Source organism: Castor canadensis, chromosome 4, assembly GCF_047511655.1.
Source record: "Castor canadensis chromosome 4, mCasCan1.hap1v2, whole genome shotgun sequence".
In the NCBI taxonomy this organism is placed as follows: Eukaryota; Metazoa; Chordata; class Mammalia; order Rodentia; family Castoridae; genus Castor; species Castor canadensis.
In genome coordinates, this window is record NC_133389.1 from 112,238,199 (window position 1) to 112,253,879 (window position 15,681).

General features: G+C 37.4%; 1 protein-coding gene across 4 annotated transcripts in view; it reads right to left on the reverse strand.

Annotated features, from left to right (window-relative positions):
• Acvr1c (activin A receptor type 1C) overlaps nucleotides 1-9,652 on the reverse strand; it is a 75,478-nt gene extending 65,826 nt beyond the window's left edge. For 3 of the 4 annotated variants that reach the window (XR_012447213.1, XM_074070827.1, XM_074070826.1), the window contains exon 1: nucleotides 9,350-9,652. Coding sequence is in view for 2 of the 4 variants with exons in the window: in XM_074070827.1 (XP_073926928.1) it covers nucleotides 9,350-9,422 (73 nt within the window). In the remaining 2 variants the exon portion in view is untranslated. Of the gene's footprint in view, nucleotides 1-9,156; nucleotides 9,312-9,349 lie in introns of those variants that run through there. The other variant, XM_020167520.2, reaches the window with a different exon arrangement.
• Nucleotides 9,653-15,681: the final 6,029 nt, after the last annotated feature.

Consider the following 15,681-nt stretch of genomic DNA (forward strand, 5'->3'; position numbering starts at 1 on the left):
CAGCATTGAAGAACAAATGAAGAGGGACATGAGGGAGCTTATTGTGGTGCTGTTAATTTTTAACACCTTGAAAAAGATGAGATAGATGCATTTCTCAAAATCCCACGAATAAACACATAAGACTTGTAAATGTCATATATAAATATTTGATCAAAAGAGAAAAATGTTAGCAAATATTGGACTCTGCATAATAATAGGCATGCTGAAGTATTTAAAAGGAAGTATACTGCTATCTGTAATTTATTCAGAAGTGCATCAAAAATAATATGCATTATGGACAGAAGGATGAATAAATGGATACATATTTAGTAAGGCAAATATAATAAAATGATACTGGTAGGTACAGGGGTAATAACCATAAAATTCAATTCTGATGTGTATTTAAGAGTTAAATAATACATTTTGGAGGAAAATGAATGCAAAAAAAAAAAACTTTCCCCAAACAAAAATAAATTGGAATTCATTGCTATCAGAATTGTGCTATAAAAAAGAATGAAGGAAGGTCTTCAGGAGGAAGTTATAAAGTTGGATTTATACAATAAAGAACACTGGAAATGATAAAGAGATGGGTACATGAAAATGTTATGTTCATTTTTAAAAACTAATTTAAATATAATCAATCATTTAAAACCAAAATAATAATAATGTATTTCAAGGTCTCCAAAATGTTTAGAAGTAAAAGGAATGAGATTAATGGCAGAAAGAACAAGAAGGACCCAGAAGTACAGGATGGTAAGGTTCTTAAGTAAACTGTGATAATTTAAAGATAGGTATTATAAATTTTGAGGCAACTACTAAAATAAAACAAAGAAGTACAGCCTATAAACTAATCATGTAAATAATACGTAACACTAATATTTGGCCAGTTAAACCAAATGAAGGGGGAAATGAAAGAAAAGATATAAAAATAACAAGAGGACAGATTAAAGACCAAACATATTGACAAATACATTAACTATATATATTGTAAACACTCCAGCTAAAAGGTAAATATAGAAGACACAATGAGAAAGCAGGACTCAACCACATCTCTCTAAAAAAGTTTAAAGATAAATATGTATATAAATTAAGAATAAGAGCATGGAAAAAATCTATAAAAATGCAGACATTTTGGGCCTAAGAAAGCTGGAATAGTTATATTCATAGTTTTCAAAATAGATATAAAAATATTAAGCATAAGATGGCTAGGATGATTATACTAATTTTGACAAAGTAGACTTCTGGGTACCAGTGATAAATAGAGACATATCATCATAACAAATATTACCCAGGATAAAACAGCAGGTTTCCTATTGATAAATACATATCAAGAGGGGACAGAAATTCTGTATGTGTATGTACCCAATAACAAAGTATGTAAATACATGAAGCAAAAACTGTAAAAGCTGAAAAGATAAATAGACAAATTCTATTATCAATTCTTCAATAACTGATAAAATAAGAAGACAAAAATGTCAGCAAAGATATATAAGATATGAATAACACTGTCAAGCAACTTGACCTAACTGATTTTTAGAAAACACCACACCTATAAGAAGCAGAAAATACATTATTTTCAAGTATATTGCATAGACATATGCTGAGCAGGCAAACAATAAGAATGAACTCAAAAGAACCAAAATTATACAGCTTATGCCATTTCATCACTAATAGATTCAAGTTAGAATTCAATAACAAAAAATATGGAAATTCCTAAAATATTTGGAGTTAAATAACAAACATCTAAATATCACACTGGCCCCAGAAAATTAGAAAATATTTTGAGCTCAATGAAAATGAAAACAAAACAGATCACAATGTATGGATGAGTTGAAACCTAGTAGGAAATTAGAACTTTAAATTTTTATATTAGAAAATAATAAAGGTTTTAAATAAATGATGTAAGAAACGGTCGGCAAGGTATCACCTACTGGCTGGAACATTTGTAAGTAAAGTCTTACTACCATTCAGCAACATGTATTCGCTTATGTATTGTTTATGACTGCTTTCATACTACAAAGCCAAAATTAAGACTGTATGGATCTCAAGTCTGAAATATACTACCTGAGCTTTTAGGAAAACATTGCCCACACTTGATCTAAAATACCATTTAGAGAAGCTAGAACAAGAATTTTATTTTTAATGCTAATTTTATCTCAATTTATTAAAATAATTCAAATATAATGTAGAGAAAGGAAATAATGCAGATAAAAGTAGAAAATAAGTTAAAAACAGATAGAAATCAGTAAAACAAATAGCTATTTATTTGAAAGGAATCAATAAAATTGATATACCTCCAATTTGACTGATCAAAGTCAAAAGAGAGAAAATTCAAAGTACCAAAGTCAGAAATATAAAAGGGGACATCCCTACAAATACTATAAATTAAAAATATAATAAGAAAATGTGGGGACACCCTAATGGTGTCAATATCCAAACATAGTATTGAAAAAAGACAATCATATAGGAGTATCTTCATGTTGATTTGGCACAACTCTCAAGCCTTGATAGGAATCCAGTTGTTTTAATAAAGTCAACTTTCTTCACTCTGCAAAAAGCTATGCCTTTTAATATAATATAACCAGAAAACAGCTGTAGGAAGGAAAGATATAAAAAAGAGGTTTTCATTCAATTGCACATTTTTTATCCTATAAGGATCTTCTAATTATATAACTACTCTTTCAAGTTCAGTGCTTTGTCTATTTCCTGGAAATACACACTACAGATTGTAAGTGGAATTTAAGTGAGAACATAATCGAACTATGACTCTCATAGCAGGCAAATGTTCACAGAGTAGAATTCTTACTCTTGGAAAGTTATAATGGGGATGGTAGAAAAGGAAAAAAATACACTTCTAGGGAAGCAGGCCAGAAAAATGTCATCAGATAAAATTGTGATATGTGATGAGTTAATACTCTTAATATATTCGGGGTCTGTTTTTAAAACAATCTGTTTTTTTGAAAAACTGTGTTAATCTGGATTACCACTCTGCATTAGCATCTCTTGGATAAGCATGCATTTATGAAGCTAAACATTTTGCATTAAAATTATCATTATCCTGGTGCTGATGGATTAGATTTTTGTCTAATCCTATTTTTGACCACAGACTCTTTATTTCAATCAATCATGGAGTTGCACAAAAAATTATATGGCGCTTAATCAACATGTAGAGATGTGGCAGCTATCATAGTCATTGTACCTTACCATAAGGTAAGGACAACAAAACAGATTGGGGAGGGGGGTATGGAATATATGCTTCACTTTCAAAATGTGAGCATCCTAATGATTTTCTTGATGTGAAAAGGTTAATGAAAAAGCAGATTGATCTAATTTAGGATGTTTAAGTCATTGCAAATTTAAATTGTTTTAAAAAATAATAAGCAAGCTCTTGAGTCATATTGAATGATTCACCCATGAATTCTTGAGGGGATTAATTTAAAACAGCTCCAAAGAAACAGTGTCTTCACAAGCCTACTCTCTAAAAGACAGAAGAGAACAACAGAAAAAGGAAGTTATTCTAGAAGGAAAAAAGTGAAAAATCAGGACAAAGCAGAACCTTGTTGTTAGCTGCCTGGCCAATCAGAGCAATGAATTTAGGAGTCGCAGGCTTAGAAGGAGCCTGTTGGCTTTTGTGGAAATAATCTTGTCTTTTACACTCTTACTCACTTCCCCCGGCTTTTAGTTTTCACTGGATCCCGAAGTGGGAGAAAAAGTGATTTGTGTTGTTTAGATTTTACAGACCAAGTGACCCACATGATTTAGAGATCCAACTTTCAAAGAATGAAAAAGGTACAGCGTTCATGATCAGGGTCTTATCATCTGCCTCTTTTCCATGGCAAGTATGGGAGTACCACTCCCATACTGCTTTTTCATAGAAGAGATCTTTCCACAGATTCTCTCCCTTCTCATTTAGCAGCCACCCCTAAAGTTATTACTGAAACTCTTCAGTTTCCATGAGTGCTGGACCATTGTGGGGTGATGGGAGGAGAGGTCCCTTGCTTTGCCACCTCTCTGGCTCTTTTGTCAGGCATTGGATGACCATTCAATGTCAGAATCTTTCAATGTCAGGATCTAGGATTTTATTTTATCAAACCTGCCCCCCCACTTATCTTTGGGCTTTTTAGCTACTAAGAATTTAGAAAAGCAGTGTTTATTGGAGTTCTGCCATGCAACTGGGAGCCAAAGCAACAGGTAACAAGAAGTTACCTTTGCTTTGCTTCAGCTCCTTTTTCTAGATATCCCCTCATGACTGAGCCAAGATAATATTTAGGTATTCCTCAGTTCCTTGGTAAAAGTGTCATTTGTATATCACCTATGAATATATCCTAGTTCCTCAAACAATGTAAGGATAAACCCTGAAATTTTAACCATTGGCTGAAAATTTCAAGTTAGAGAAAACCAAAGGAATGAAAAATTCAGTGAAAGCTCAAAGGTATGACAATAAAGTATGACATATCAGATACTCAGCTTAGAATTTTTACTTCTTTCTGTTTACCATCTATATTTGGAAGTTAGTTCTGTCATTTTATTATTCATTAAAATAAACTATTTATACCACATGTGAACAAATCTGTTAGAGATTTTTAAGGACCCATTTGTAGCATACTTTCCACTACAAATGTCAAAATAAGACATACTAAGTAGTTGATAGCAATAATTGCAAAGACAGACTAAGCTGAAGTAGGACTACACAGCTCTGGCTAAGTTTTATGTATCTCAGCCTCTTTCCTAAGTTTCCTGCAAACATTTTCTTAAAAATATGCTCCAAGCACTTGCCTCCCATGAGCATGGTCCTGGTTTTGATCCTCAGCAATGAAAAAAAAAAAACCTAAAAGAATGTAGAATTTCTACAGCAATTTTTGAAAATACATAGATATTTATACATTAAATGTTTTTCTCAATTATTTGTGAACTTGTCTAAATGTGTGGATCCACAACTTACTAAGAATTTAAATGTATAATTCTTGCTTACTATTAAAATTCTTGAGATAAAAAAATGCTGCAAAACCACAAGTTGTGTCAGATTATCAGGTCCTGTAGGACTCATCAGCTTCCCTAACCAGGACTCTACCCAGTTTCCTCTCCTCTTAACCTGATGCTTTGCAATTAAAGATGCAAGTACTACTGAACAGGGAAAAAAAAATGTTGGGTCTTTACTGTGTAGAAGCATTTCCTCTGAAAGAGAAACATGAAAGTTTATTCAAAATGCATCTGTAAATAATAATCACTTTCAAAAGATGGACAATTTGGGAAAAACCAACTGTTTTCACATACCAATCACTTCCATGGAACCCAGGGAGTTATTTTCTTTCACACATACTTTCATGTTGAGATATTCATGTCAACTTGGGAAAGGGTAGGTACACCTGTGGTTTACACAGAAGCAGTGAGACTTTCTGTCCAAAGCTATGAGTGACCCATCCTGAAATGCTTGTGGGGACAGGAGCAAAGCTAGAACAGAAGTTCTAAGAGATAAAACTCAGAAAACAGGAGAGCTAGGATATATACATTTACAACAGATGATCTCACCGCAATGCTGCTTTTACATCGGGTAACCAGGTGAAAGTATAGAGTATAGCATTAACTTAGAACCAATGAATTTTTGGTGAGGTGGTATTGGAGTTTGAACTATGGGCCTACCATTTGCATGGCAGGCATGTTACCACTTGAGCCACACCCTCAACCCTTTTTGCTTTAGTTATTTTTCTTGAATAGGGTCTCACAATTGCACTCAGGCCAGCCTGGACCATGATCCTCATATTTATACTTCACTGAGTAGCTAGAATGAAAGGCACCAGTCACTGGGTCCAGCCATTGGGAGTGGAAATGGCGATCTCCCTAACTTTTTGCCCCATTGGCTTCAAAAGGCAATCCCCCTGATCTTTGCCTCTGAATAGCTAGGATTACAGGTGAGAGCTACCACACCCACCCACAATTAATTTTTACTATATGTTTATATCCCAAATCATATTTGTGACATACTTATAGTAAAAAAATTATTCACTGTTTATCTGAAATTCAGTTGAATGGGGTGTTCTGTGCTTTGTTTGCTAAATCTGAGAGCCAATTTGATGCATATTTCAAAATCATCTGTAAATGTCCTTTTCTCAGTTTTTAACCTTCAGCCTGAACTCCAGACCCATAAAATTAATTACTTACTCAAGATCTTCACTTCAGAGTCTAATAGACATTTTTAAATCATCTGAGTTAATCAACCCATTTATTACCCAACTGAGTTTTTTCTATCTGCCACCAGTCCCTTCATCCCTCCAGAACAGTCTCCTACAGTGTGCCCCACCACAGTCAAAGGACTATTCTTCATTGCTTGACATTACAAAAATACAATGTCACCCTTAGCTCCTCACTTTCTCTCCCACCTCAAATGCTTATTATTTATTTATTCACTTATTTATTATCAATTTATTTGGTATGGGTTTGCAAATTCAGAGGAACTCTATTTTCTATGCTTGTAAGTTTGAGGCTAGATAATGAACTTGGGCAGTATAGTAGATGAAGAAATAAGATCCCAACGCTGTCAGCAGTTTTTATGGGCCAGAGACATCTCTTCCTTAGAACCGTACAGGCTCTTGCCGCACTTGTGCCAATCAACCAGTAAAATGACTGTGCTTAAAGCAGGGCAAAGGTGGTGACATCTTTGCATTTGTACTTTCACTTCCAGAAGCGCCACTGAAAACTCTTCCTGAGAATGGTTAACTATTGTTTTGGGGAAGGAGGAGACCTCACTACCCGAAACTCCACTCCCACTTATTATTAAAGGAAACAGGAACCTTTCTACTTTTAGAGTAACATATGTAACTTTCTGGAGTCTTAATAAATCTCTCCCAACCAGATGACAAAGGAGTGCCATGAAACTGCAAGAAAAAAACACAATGTAAATCTGTACGCTATCCAAAACACAGCTTCAAAGTGGTGAACCCCAGGATGTTTTCTACCAATCTTTTTCAATATGAATTATGCATATTGTGAGGCCATGTCTTATCACAAAGGAATCCAAAACCTAGATAATCAGAGCAGCTTAATTTTTAAATCTAGTACATATCAATAAATAGTTTTTCTAAGTTTCCACCTGTTGTTGCTGTCTGAGACCCTGAATGATCTCTACTCTATTCTTAATGCATGATACCTCAAAGGTGACAGAGATGTTGGAGAACAGTGAAAGAAAAGGTTTACTGGCTCATCATGGTTTCACAAATTGAAGATCCTAGTCCTGGAACTCAGTGGAGCCAAATCGGAAGTTGGTGCTTTCTGTCATAGTTTCACTATGTCATCACGACAGGAACAATTTCACATAGAATAGTCCAACAATGGCAAGCACATGCTCATAAATGGCCAATATGATCAATGTTGTAATTTACAAAAGTGGCCAGGTCAAAAGTGGATAGGTAACCATGTGAGAAAACCAATTTACAGATGGGGGTAGAGAGGAAACTACCTGGAATTCCTTCACCAAATAAGCAAAGAGTCATATAAAAATTTAAAATAAATAATGCACCTGGCTATAGATATTGTTTATGTGAGACACAAAGTTTCATAAAGAAACTTGAAAATAATTGCATTTGACAGAAAAGTTCATTGTAAATTTCAACTTTAATGACTACTTCTCTACTATATTGACACATTAACTCCATATTAGGTATTTTCTTAGATTTCAGATTTTGAGGAAACAATCAAATTTGAAAGATGGCCTCTATGTTTATTTTTCTTTTTTGCACATTTCCATGTCAAAAGTTTCTATGGCTTGTCAAGAACATAATGGGACACTTATTATATTGCTATGCCCAAGGTCTCTGACATATTCTAAAGATTCTGTCATACAGCAAAATCTACCTTTCAAGCCTAGATAAAAAGAATAACAGGCTCTGTTTTTTAAATGTATAGCCCAGTTCTTAGCTCCCCAAATAAAAAGGGTTACAGAGTCAGCCTGTAGAGGCATTTTCATAGGTGCCCCATGAAAACGGTAATATCTGGAATTTACTTTTTGTTTTTTGTGATTTGGGGGCAAGGTGTAACTGTATTACATTGTCAGTAGCACTTTCAGAATTCAAAGTTGGCAGGATTTTCATCCATTTCTTATCAAGACTTTCCCATGGTTTTCTTCCCATTGATTAATTTTCTAACTCTAAATGCACATATGTCACTTTGTCCCATCTTCTTCCTGACAGTCTTGGGGTAACTGCTCTTTAAAAGATAACTGGAATGCATCAATCCTCAGATCTTACCAACTAAATCCTTCCCAAATATCAATTTTTCCTCGAATGTTGTATTTAGTGATTCTTCCAGGCCATCTGAAATACTGAAATCTGTACATGACAGCAATCACGCTATTCAAAATAATCTCCTGCACATGTCACCAGGAGGAAAACTACCCACCCTGAGTATAGCTATTAATGTCAAACAGATTGTCATCTGGGAAAACAAAAATGCATCAAAATCAGCTTCGGACAAAGTACAGCTTTATGGAAAAACACCAGGTTTTATGTGCAAATGTCTTCAGTGTCTGATTGAAATGTTCAGAGAATAAGTTAGCAAGGGATCTGTTCTTGGTCTATGCCATCCAGGACAAGGTAATGAAAATAGTTTCAGAGCTAAATGATTTTTAGCCATAGCAGTCTATAACTTTACTAAAGATGCATTTGCCCCACTTTTCTAGTAAATCTTGTAAAGAACGTTTTGATTCTAGCTTGGGTCGAGGGCTCTATTTAGCCTACCAAGACACAGACCTGTTAAAAACTCTGGGGCGCTTGCCAGAATTATTTGCCCTGAAATTCTGGGTAAAAATCGTACCTCGAAAGCAATGTGCGTTGCAAACCACACAGATTTCAATTCCCACGCCTGCCTTCCTAGGATGGCACTAGCGGCCTGCGAAATACCTTTTGCCTCCTAAAATTCAGACTAGATCGCCACCACCACCCCCACACCATGTCACCATCAATGCACAGCTCTCAGAGGCTCTGCATAGTGTCTCCTAAGCGCACCTGCAGCGCTCCAAGTCCCTGCAGGGTAGATTCATGTGCTACCAGCTCCCAGCCGAGCACGCACCTACAAATGCTGCAAATTGCCCCCAAATTAGTCACCCACCTCTCTCCTACTATGCATAATCGCTCGTCCCTGTCTCTTATTTCCGCCCTCCTTCTGGTTGTTTCGTCCCCAACACACCTGTCTACCCCTACGGCTGCCAGACTTCAGGTGCCCACGCTGCGCGCTATCAGCGCCCCCTCAGTCCGACAAGCGCTCCCCCTCCGCGGGGCGGTCGGTTGGCCAGTTCACTCGGATCGCTCTCTTTCCCTCACCCGCACACGGTCAGCAAACTCCCACCCTCGCGAGCGAAGGGAACAAACACCCACTGTACCTGCCGAGAGCTCTGCGGCCAAGGCCGACAGCAGGAGAGCTTGGCGGAGCAAGGAGCAGAGCGCCAGGGTCATGGCCACCAGGCGGCCGCGCTGGGGCTGCGTGGCCCCAGAGCGGAGCTAGGTAGCCGGGGCAGCGCGGGCCGTTTTGAAGTTCCCGGGGCGCGGAAGGGGAGCGCAGCCCCGCGTCCCTTTTGAAGTGTGCGCTTGGCTCCAGTCAGTGCTGGCGCTCCCCACCTACGCCTCCCCAGTCCCACGCCCCCCGCAGCTGGCGGAGCGCCGCGCTCCTACCACTAGCCCCAGCCTCAGGCTGAGAGGGGGTGGGGGACAGAGCCCGCCCCTGCCGCGCCTCCGCCCCCTACGCCCTCTGGCAGCCATCCGGCCTGGTGCTGCGGGACAGTCGGGCAAAGGCGGCCCGATGGCGGGGCGGTGGGATCGCCCAGAGCCGGAACGAAGAAAGAGGGGGTGGCCCGGCAGCGGTATGGAGCCCCCAAGACTGGACACCCTGTCTATAAGGAGGGTCGGGATAGGAGGGAAAGCGCCGCTGAGACTTTGGGGTAACTTAAGACTGCACCGTTTGCTCTGTAGTTTCCTACAGAAGATTCACCCGTCTTGGTCTTTCGACGTTCTTTTATTCGTCAAGTGTCCCTAAATCCAACCACTGCGCCATAGGAATAGCCTCCTGTATTCCTCCAGGCTTGTCCCGCCACCATGTCCTGGCAGTTCTTGCGTCTGTGAGAGTGCGCCCTCTCTGTCCATCCCTAGAAATAATCAGTTGTCCTTTGGGAACTATAGTTTTACCTTAAATTTCATCTCTTAATCTGATGCTTTAGCGAAAACTGAACCACCTGTGCTAGGTGATGTGACCATCCACAACACATAAAGGAGTTGAAGGAGCAGACCTATGGAAGGAATCTCCGCAGCTACAGTTTTCAACAATTGAACGGCGGGGGCTGGAGGGGATCTCACACACATTTAAAGGGAGGAGAAGAATTGTTAAAGTAATAGAAAGTTGTTGGAGTATTGTTTAAATCCCTAGAGGCTTACTGTCAAATGGGCGTGCTTCCCAGCTAGATTGTGGTTCCAATTATAAGGGCAACATTACTCATTAATAGAAATTAGCCTAGACTCAGTTCATCATGCAGCCTGAACATAAAAAGGATTGGGATTATATTCACCTGAGCAACACCAAAAAAAAAAAAAACCAAGAATAAAATACTGGCGCTATCACTGCTGTTTGAGGGTTCCTTGAAAAGTGATTGAGTCATAGAAATTAATTGCTTTAGAGTAAGAGATTGCTTGTGCCTCTTCATCTTGCTCAGCACTAAATAACCAGAGTTCATTCTGAGGTCTCTGAAAACCTTACTGTGAAGTGACTTTACTATCAAGGATCACACTATTGGAGGTAGGTAGGGTGGTTGTTGGACTTTGAGGCATGAAGAGAACAAGTCTCCAGGGTCTCTTCCACCACCACTTCAAGTGAATCAAAACATTCCTAGGTATAAGAAGACTTTGTCTTCATTTTATGCTGGATACAAGAAAAAAAGGGGGTGGGGGGGAGATGCCAACAAGTTTGAGCCTTTCCAGACACCCACAAAACAGATGCTTTAAAAAAAAATGCCAGAACACGTTATATTTTGGCTGACTTGGCTTGCTCATTATTTGGTAACTGTACCCTAGATTGTAATCTACAGCTGTATCATGAGACTTGGAGCTTGTGCAGAATTTAGTGCACTCTCTGGGTCTTTTTCCAAAAAAGTACATGGAACTTCATTCCTATTTCTCAGAACTGTGACCAGATCAAAAAAGGTAGTGTATGTGAAAACACTCTTAAATCAAAGGCATCAGATGAATGTCAGGTATTTCCTCCCCACATGCTGATTGTGTCCTGAGTATAGAAAGCAATGTCCTCTGCAAATTGGAAAGCTCTTGTTTTCTAAGAAAACAAGGTTATTATCCCAAGACGTCTGACGCTGAATAACTTCAGTGTTTTAAACAAACTCAGTGCCTTCTTCTTAGTCTAATGGTGCACTGTCAATATGGTGTCCACTATCCATTTGTGGATATTAAGCACTTGCAATGAGTCCAGACCAAATTGACATGTGTGGTAACTGTACAATACATGCTAGATTTCAAAGACTCAGTAGAAAAACAAGAATCAAATATATATCAGTAATAATTTTTATATTGCCTACAAGCCAAAATGATGATATTTTGGACAGATTGTATCAAAGATTGAAATTTCAGTCACCACAGACCTCACATATGACAGTGACGGTGAAAGATTACAATGGAACTGAAAAATTCCTATTACTAGTGATATCATATCCATCATAAAATTGTAGCAAAATGCGTTACTCACACTTTTGATGTGACATTGATATAAACAAACCTATTGTACTACATGTCACATAAAAGTATAGAGTGCATACTTACGTACAATGCATAATACTTGATAATGATAAATGACTGTTGCTGGTATATATATTTACTGTGTTTTACTTTTTATCTTCAGAATATATACACATATATTACACATATTTATTTACATGTGAAAGTTCTCTGTAAAACAGCCTCAGGCAGATCCTTCAGGAGGCATTCCAGAAGAAGGTACTATTTTCTTGGGAGATGACGGTCCATGTGTATTATTCCCCTAAAGACACTGAGATAAGATGTGGAGGTGGACAACAGTGATATTGATGATTGTGCCTGTGTATTAGTTTTCAACAAAAAATTCAAAGAGTAAAAGAAAACAAAAAATTAAAAATAGAGCTGGAGGCATGGCTCAAGTGCTTGGAAAGTGCAAGGCCCTGAGCTCAACCCCCAGTATACCAAAAAAAAGGCTGTGCATTTAATCACAATGAAACTCCTTTGTGCAACTAACGTATGCTAATAAAAATGTTTTAAAATCTCACAGAAATTATTTCTTGGGCTGGTGGAGGGGCTCAAGCACTAGACAGCCTGCCTAGCAAGTGTGAGGCCCTGAGTTCAAACCCTAGTGCTGCCAAAAAAAAAAGAAAATAGTTCTGTGTTGTTGTACAATGTGTGTTTTAAGCCAAGTGATATTACAAACAAGTCAAAAGTTTTTTAAAAGGGGGAGGAAAGAAGAAAATTACAATAAACTGAGGTTAATTTATTATTGAAGAAGAAAATATTCTAATTATTTTATAAATTTAGTGTAGCCATATACACAGTAGTGCACATTAATTTCCTTGGACTTCATGTTCACTCACCTCTCACTCACAATGCATCCAGAGCAATGTCTAGTCCTGCATGCTCAGATCCTGGTAATGCCCTTTATAGGAAAAACATTTTAAATCTATTATACTGTGTTTCAAATGTAACGTTTCTATGCTTAGATGTATTTCAATGCACAAATAGTGACTGTTGTGTTACAGTTGCCTATAGTATAAAGTATAGAAATGTGCTGTACAGGTTTGTAGCCTGAATAGCCTGGGTGTCTAGGTTCATCTAAATGCACGCTATGATGTTTTCACAATGTGAAATTGTCTAATGATACATTTATCAGAACTTATTCCATCTTAAAGAGATGCATTACTTTTTTCAAAGTAGGGCTCACTGTGCAGCCCAGGTTAGCTTGAAACTTGCAATCCTCCTGCTTTAGCCTCCTAAGCACTGGGATTGCAGGCATATGCCATCTCACCCAACTCACTATATATTATTAAAATTGATTTCACCTATTTCTTTTTGCTTTATAGTATGTGCTGTGATTTGGATAAGTGTTCCCTAAACATCTGTGTGTTAAAGTCTTGGTCCCCCACCTGTGGTGCTATTGGGAGGTGGTAAAACCGTTTGGAGCTAAGGCCCATAGTGGGAAGTCTTCAGGTCATTGAGGGCATGTCCTAAAGGGAGATAATGAAACTCCAGTCCTTCTCCTTTGTCTCTTTTACTTCCTGCCATGAGGTGAGCAGTTTTGCTTTGCCATTTGCTTTCATCCTACAGTGCTGCCACAGGCATAAAGCAACAGAGTCAACTAATCAAGGTCTGACACCTCTAAAACTGAGATAAGACAAATTTTTCCTCTTCGTAAGTTGAGTATCTCAGGTATTTGTTATAGTGACAGAAAGTTGACTTTGACTATAGTATAGTATAGAATACTATACTTACTTACAGTGTGTCACATATAGAGTACCATAGTATATAATATACTCTATTATGACTACCAGAAAATTTCAAATTGCATATTTGGTTCACTTTAATCTCTTTTTGACAGTACTGATCTAAAGAGTTCTCATTAGATGGCAAAGATCATTACCTTGTCTGAAGAACAGTATTAAAAGCAAAACAAAACAAAACAAAAAAACCCCAGAGTGGTAGGTGTCTTTCTAGTCAACCAATGACGGAGTCAATTCCTTCAGTCAATGAAGGAGTCAGGATCTTTTGAATTCTTGGCACAAAGTTCTGTGACACAACTAAAAAGTTAATATGACAAAAATTTAAGTTTTTCATTTATAAGAGTATTTTTAACTAGGTCGTCAAATACTATATTCCCCATCCTTTTGTGCATGTTCCAATGTCAATACTATGAAAGCTTTGAAGTAAGGTGTTAACCACTCTCAATGTATTGGATACCAAAAGCTAGTAAATTATAAATTTGACAATTAGAAATACTTTCAATATGCTTGAGTCCTTAATAAGACTATCTTCATAGACACCAAGGAAAGACCTTCATTCTTATAATGTATCCCAAATTTAATTTGTTTATGCATACACATACCTTTATGGAAATCAATACAGTCTTAATCCAATGTCTTTTTAAGTGAGCCATTATTAAGAAAATACTCTGTAGCATATTGAGTTGCTCCTGTGGACTAGTAGAAACAACAGAAAAAACATCATTCAAGATGTAATATAATTGCTGGGCACTGGTAGTTCATGCCTGTAATCTTAGCTACTTGGGAGGCTGAGATAGGGAGGATCACAGACCAAGTCCAGCCCAGGCAAATAGTTTGAGAGACCTCATCTCCAAAATAACCAGAGTAAAATGGACCAGAGACATAGTTCAAGTGAAAGAATACCTGCTTTGCAAGTGTGAAGCCCTGAGTTTAAAGCCCAATCCTTCCAAAAAACAGATGTACTGTCTTTTATCTTTTGTACATAACAGAAAATATTTAACATGCAAGAGTTTTCATTTCACTAGAAATGTACATGTCCATTGCTATAGCAACATGGCATCATGATTCCTGGATTTTCAGAACCAAAAGAAAATAACAACAAATAATCATGTATGAGTAAATCTTATATAAGCAAGGGAGGCAAATAAAAGTACTTCAAACTACAGAGATTTAATATGTTGCAGAATATCATCTTAAATTAATAGCGCAGATAAATGTGTATAATAACTGAACTTTGAAAAAAGGCTATTGGATTTGATTGTTTAGGAATTTTTATCCTACAGGTTCTTTTATTATTATCCTTTCCAGAAACTCCAGTGCTGTGCATCTTAATTTCTAATTTCATTTTGGAACATGAACTTATCATGGAATGAGCATATGGTGAGGGGGCATACCACAGTAATTTGTTATGCATTATCAAGGTCTAATCTTTTCTCATTTCACTGAAGTTTTCCTTCCCCAAACTCACATTACTCCTGTGGGAATACATGACATACTCCTCTCCATTCATCTCATCTTTTAATCCCAGAAATCTTTGCACTGGGAAAACTTGGTTTCATTTCTGTTCTTTTAAAATTATTTACATTCAACAATACATACTCATGTGTTTTAGGATCTTTATTAAGATTGTGCAACATGCACCCACAATGAGTCTACCTCATGGGACAGCTCAGGATTCATAAAGAAGAAAAATAATAACCAACCCTTCTCTGGACATGGATAATGAGGGGGATATCAAACAGTTTCTTAGCTCAACTGTCATGCTAAAATCTTTGTTTTCAGTACCTACAATTTCCATTTTTCCCACCTTCTAAGATGTGTACATTCCATTGATTTTTCAGACCATTTTAATACTTTGGCCATGGTCTTTCCATATACCTCAAACTTTGTTTTTCCTTCCACTGACCAACGTCAGTGTGCTGGATTGATTAGGTACATTTCATACAGCCCTTTAAAAGGCAGGTCAGAGATTCAGTTCCAGGTAAGCAAGCCACCATGACTTAGATCATTTCCTTCCAACAGACCCATTATTACACCATACACAAGCAAGGTCACAAGGAAGTAAGAGAGCTAGATGACTCAGTACAAATCCATCACTTCCTGGGAAAATAGCTCAAAAGGGACAGATTTTTTTTAAACCTCAGACAAAAATAGCATTAGGATTCTGATGATCTGGACTCAAGTAAAAGAGTAGTTTA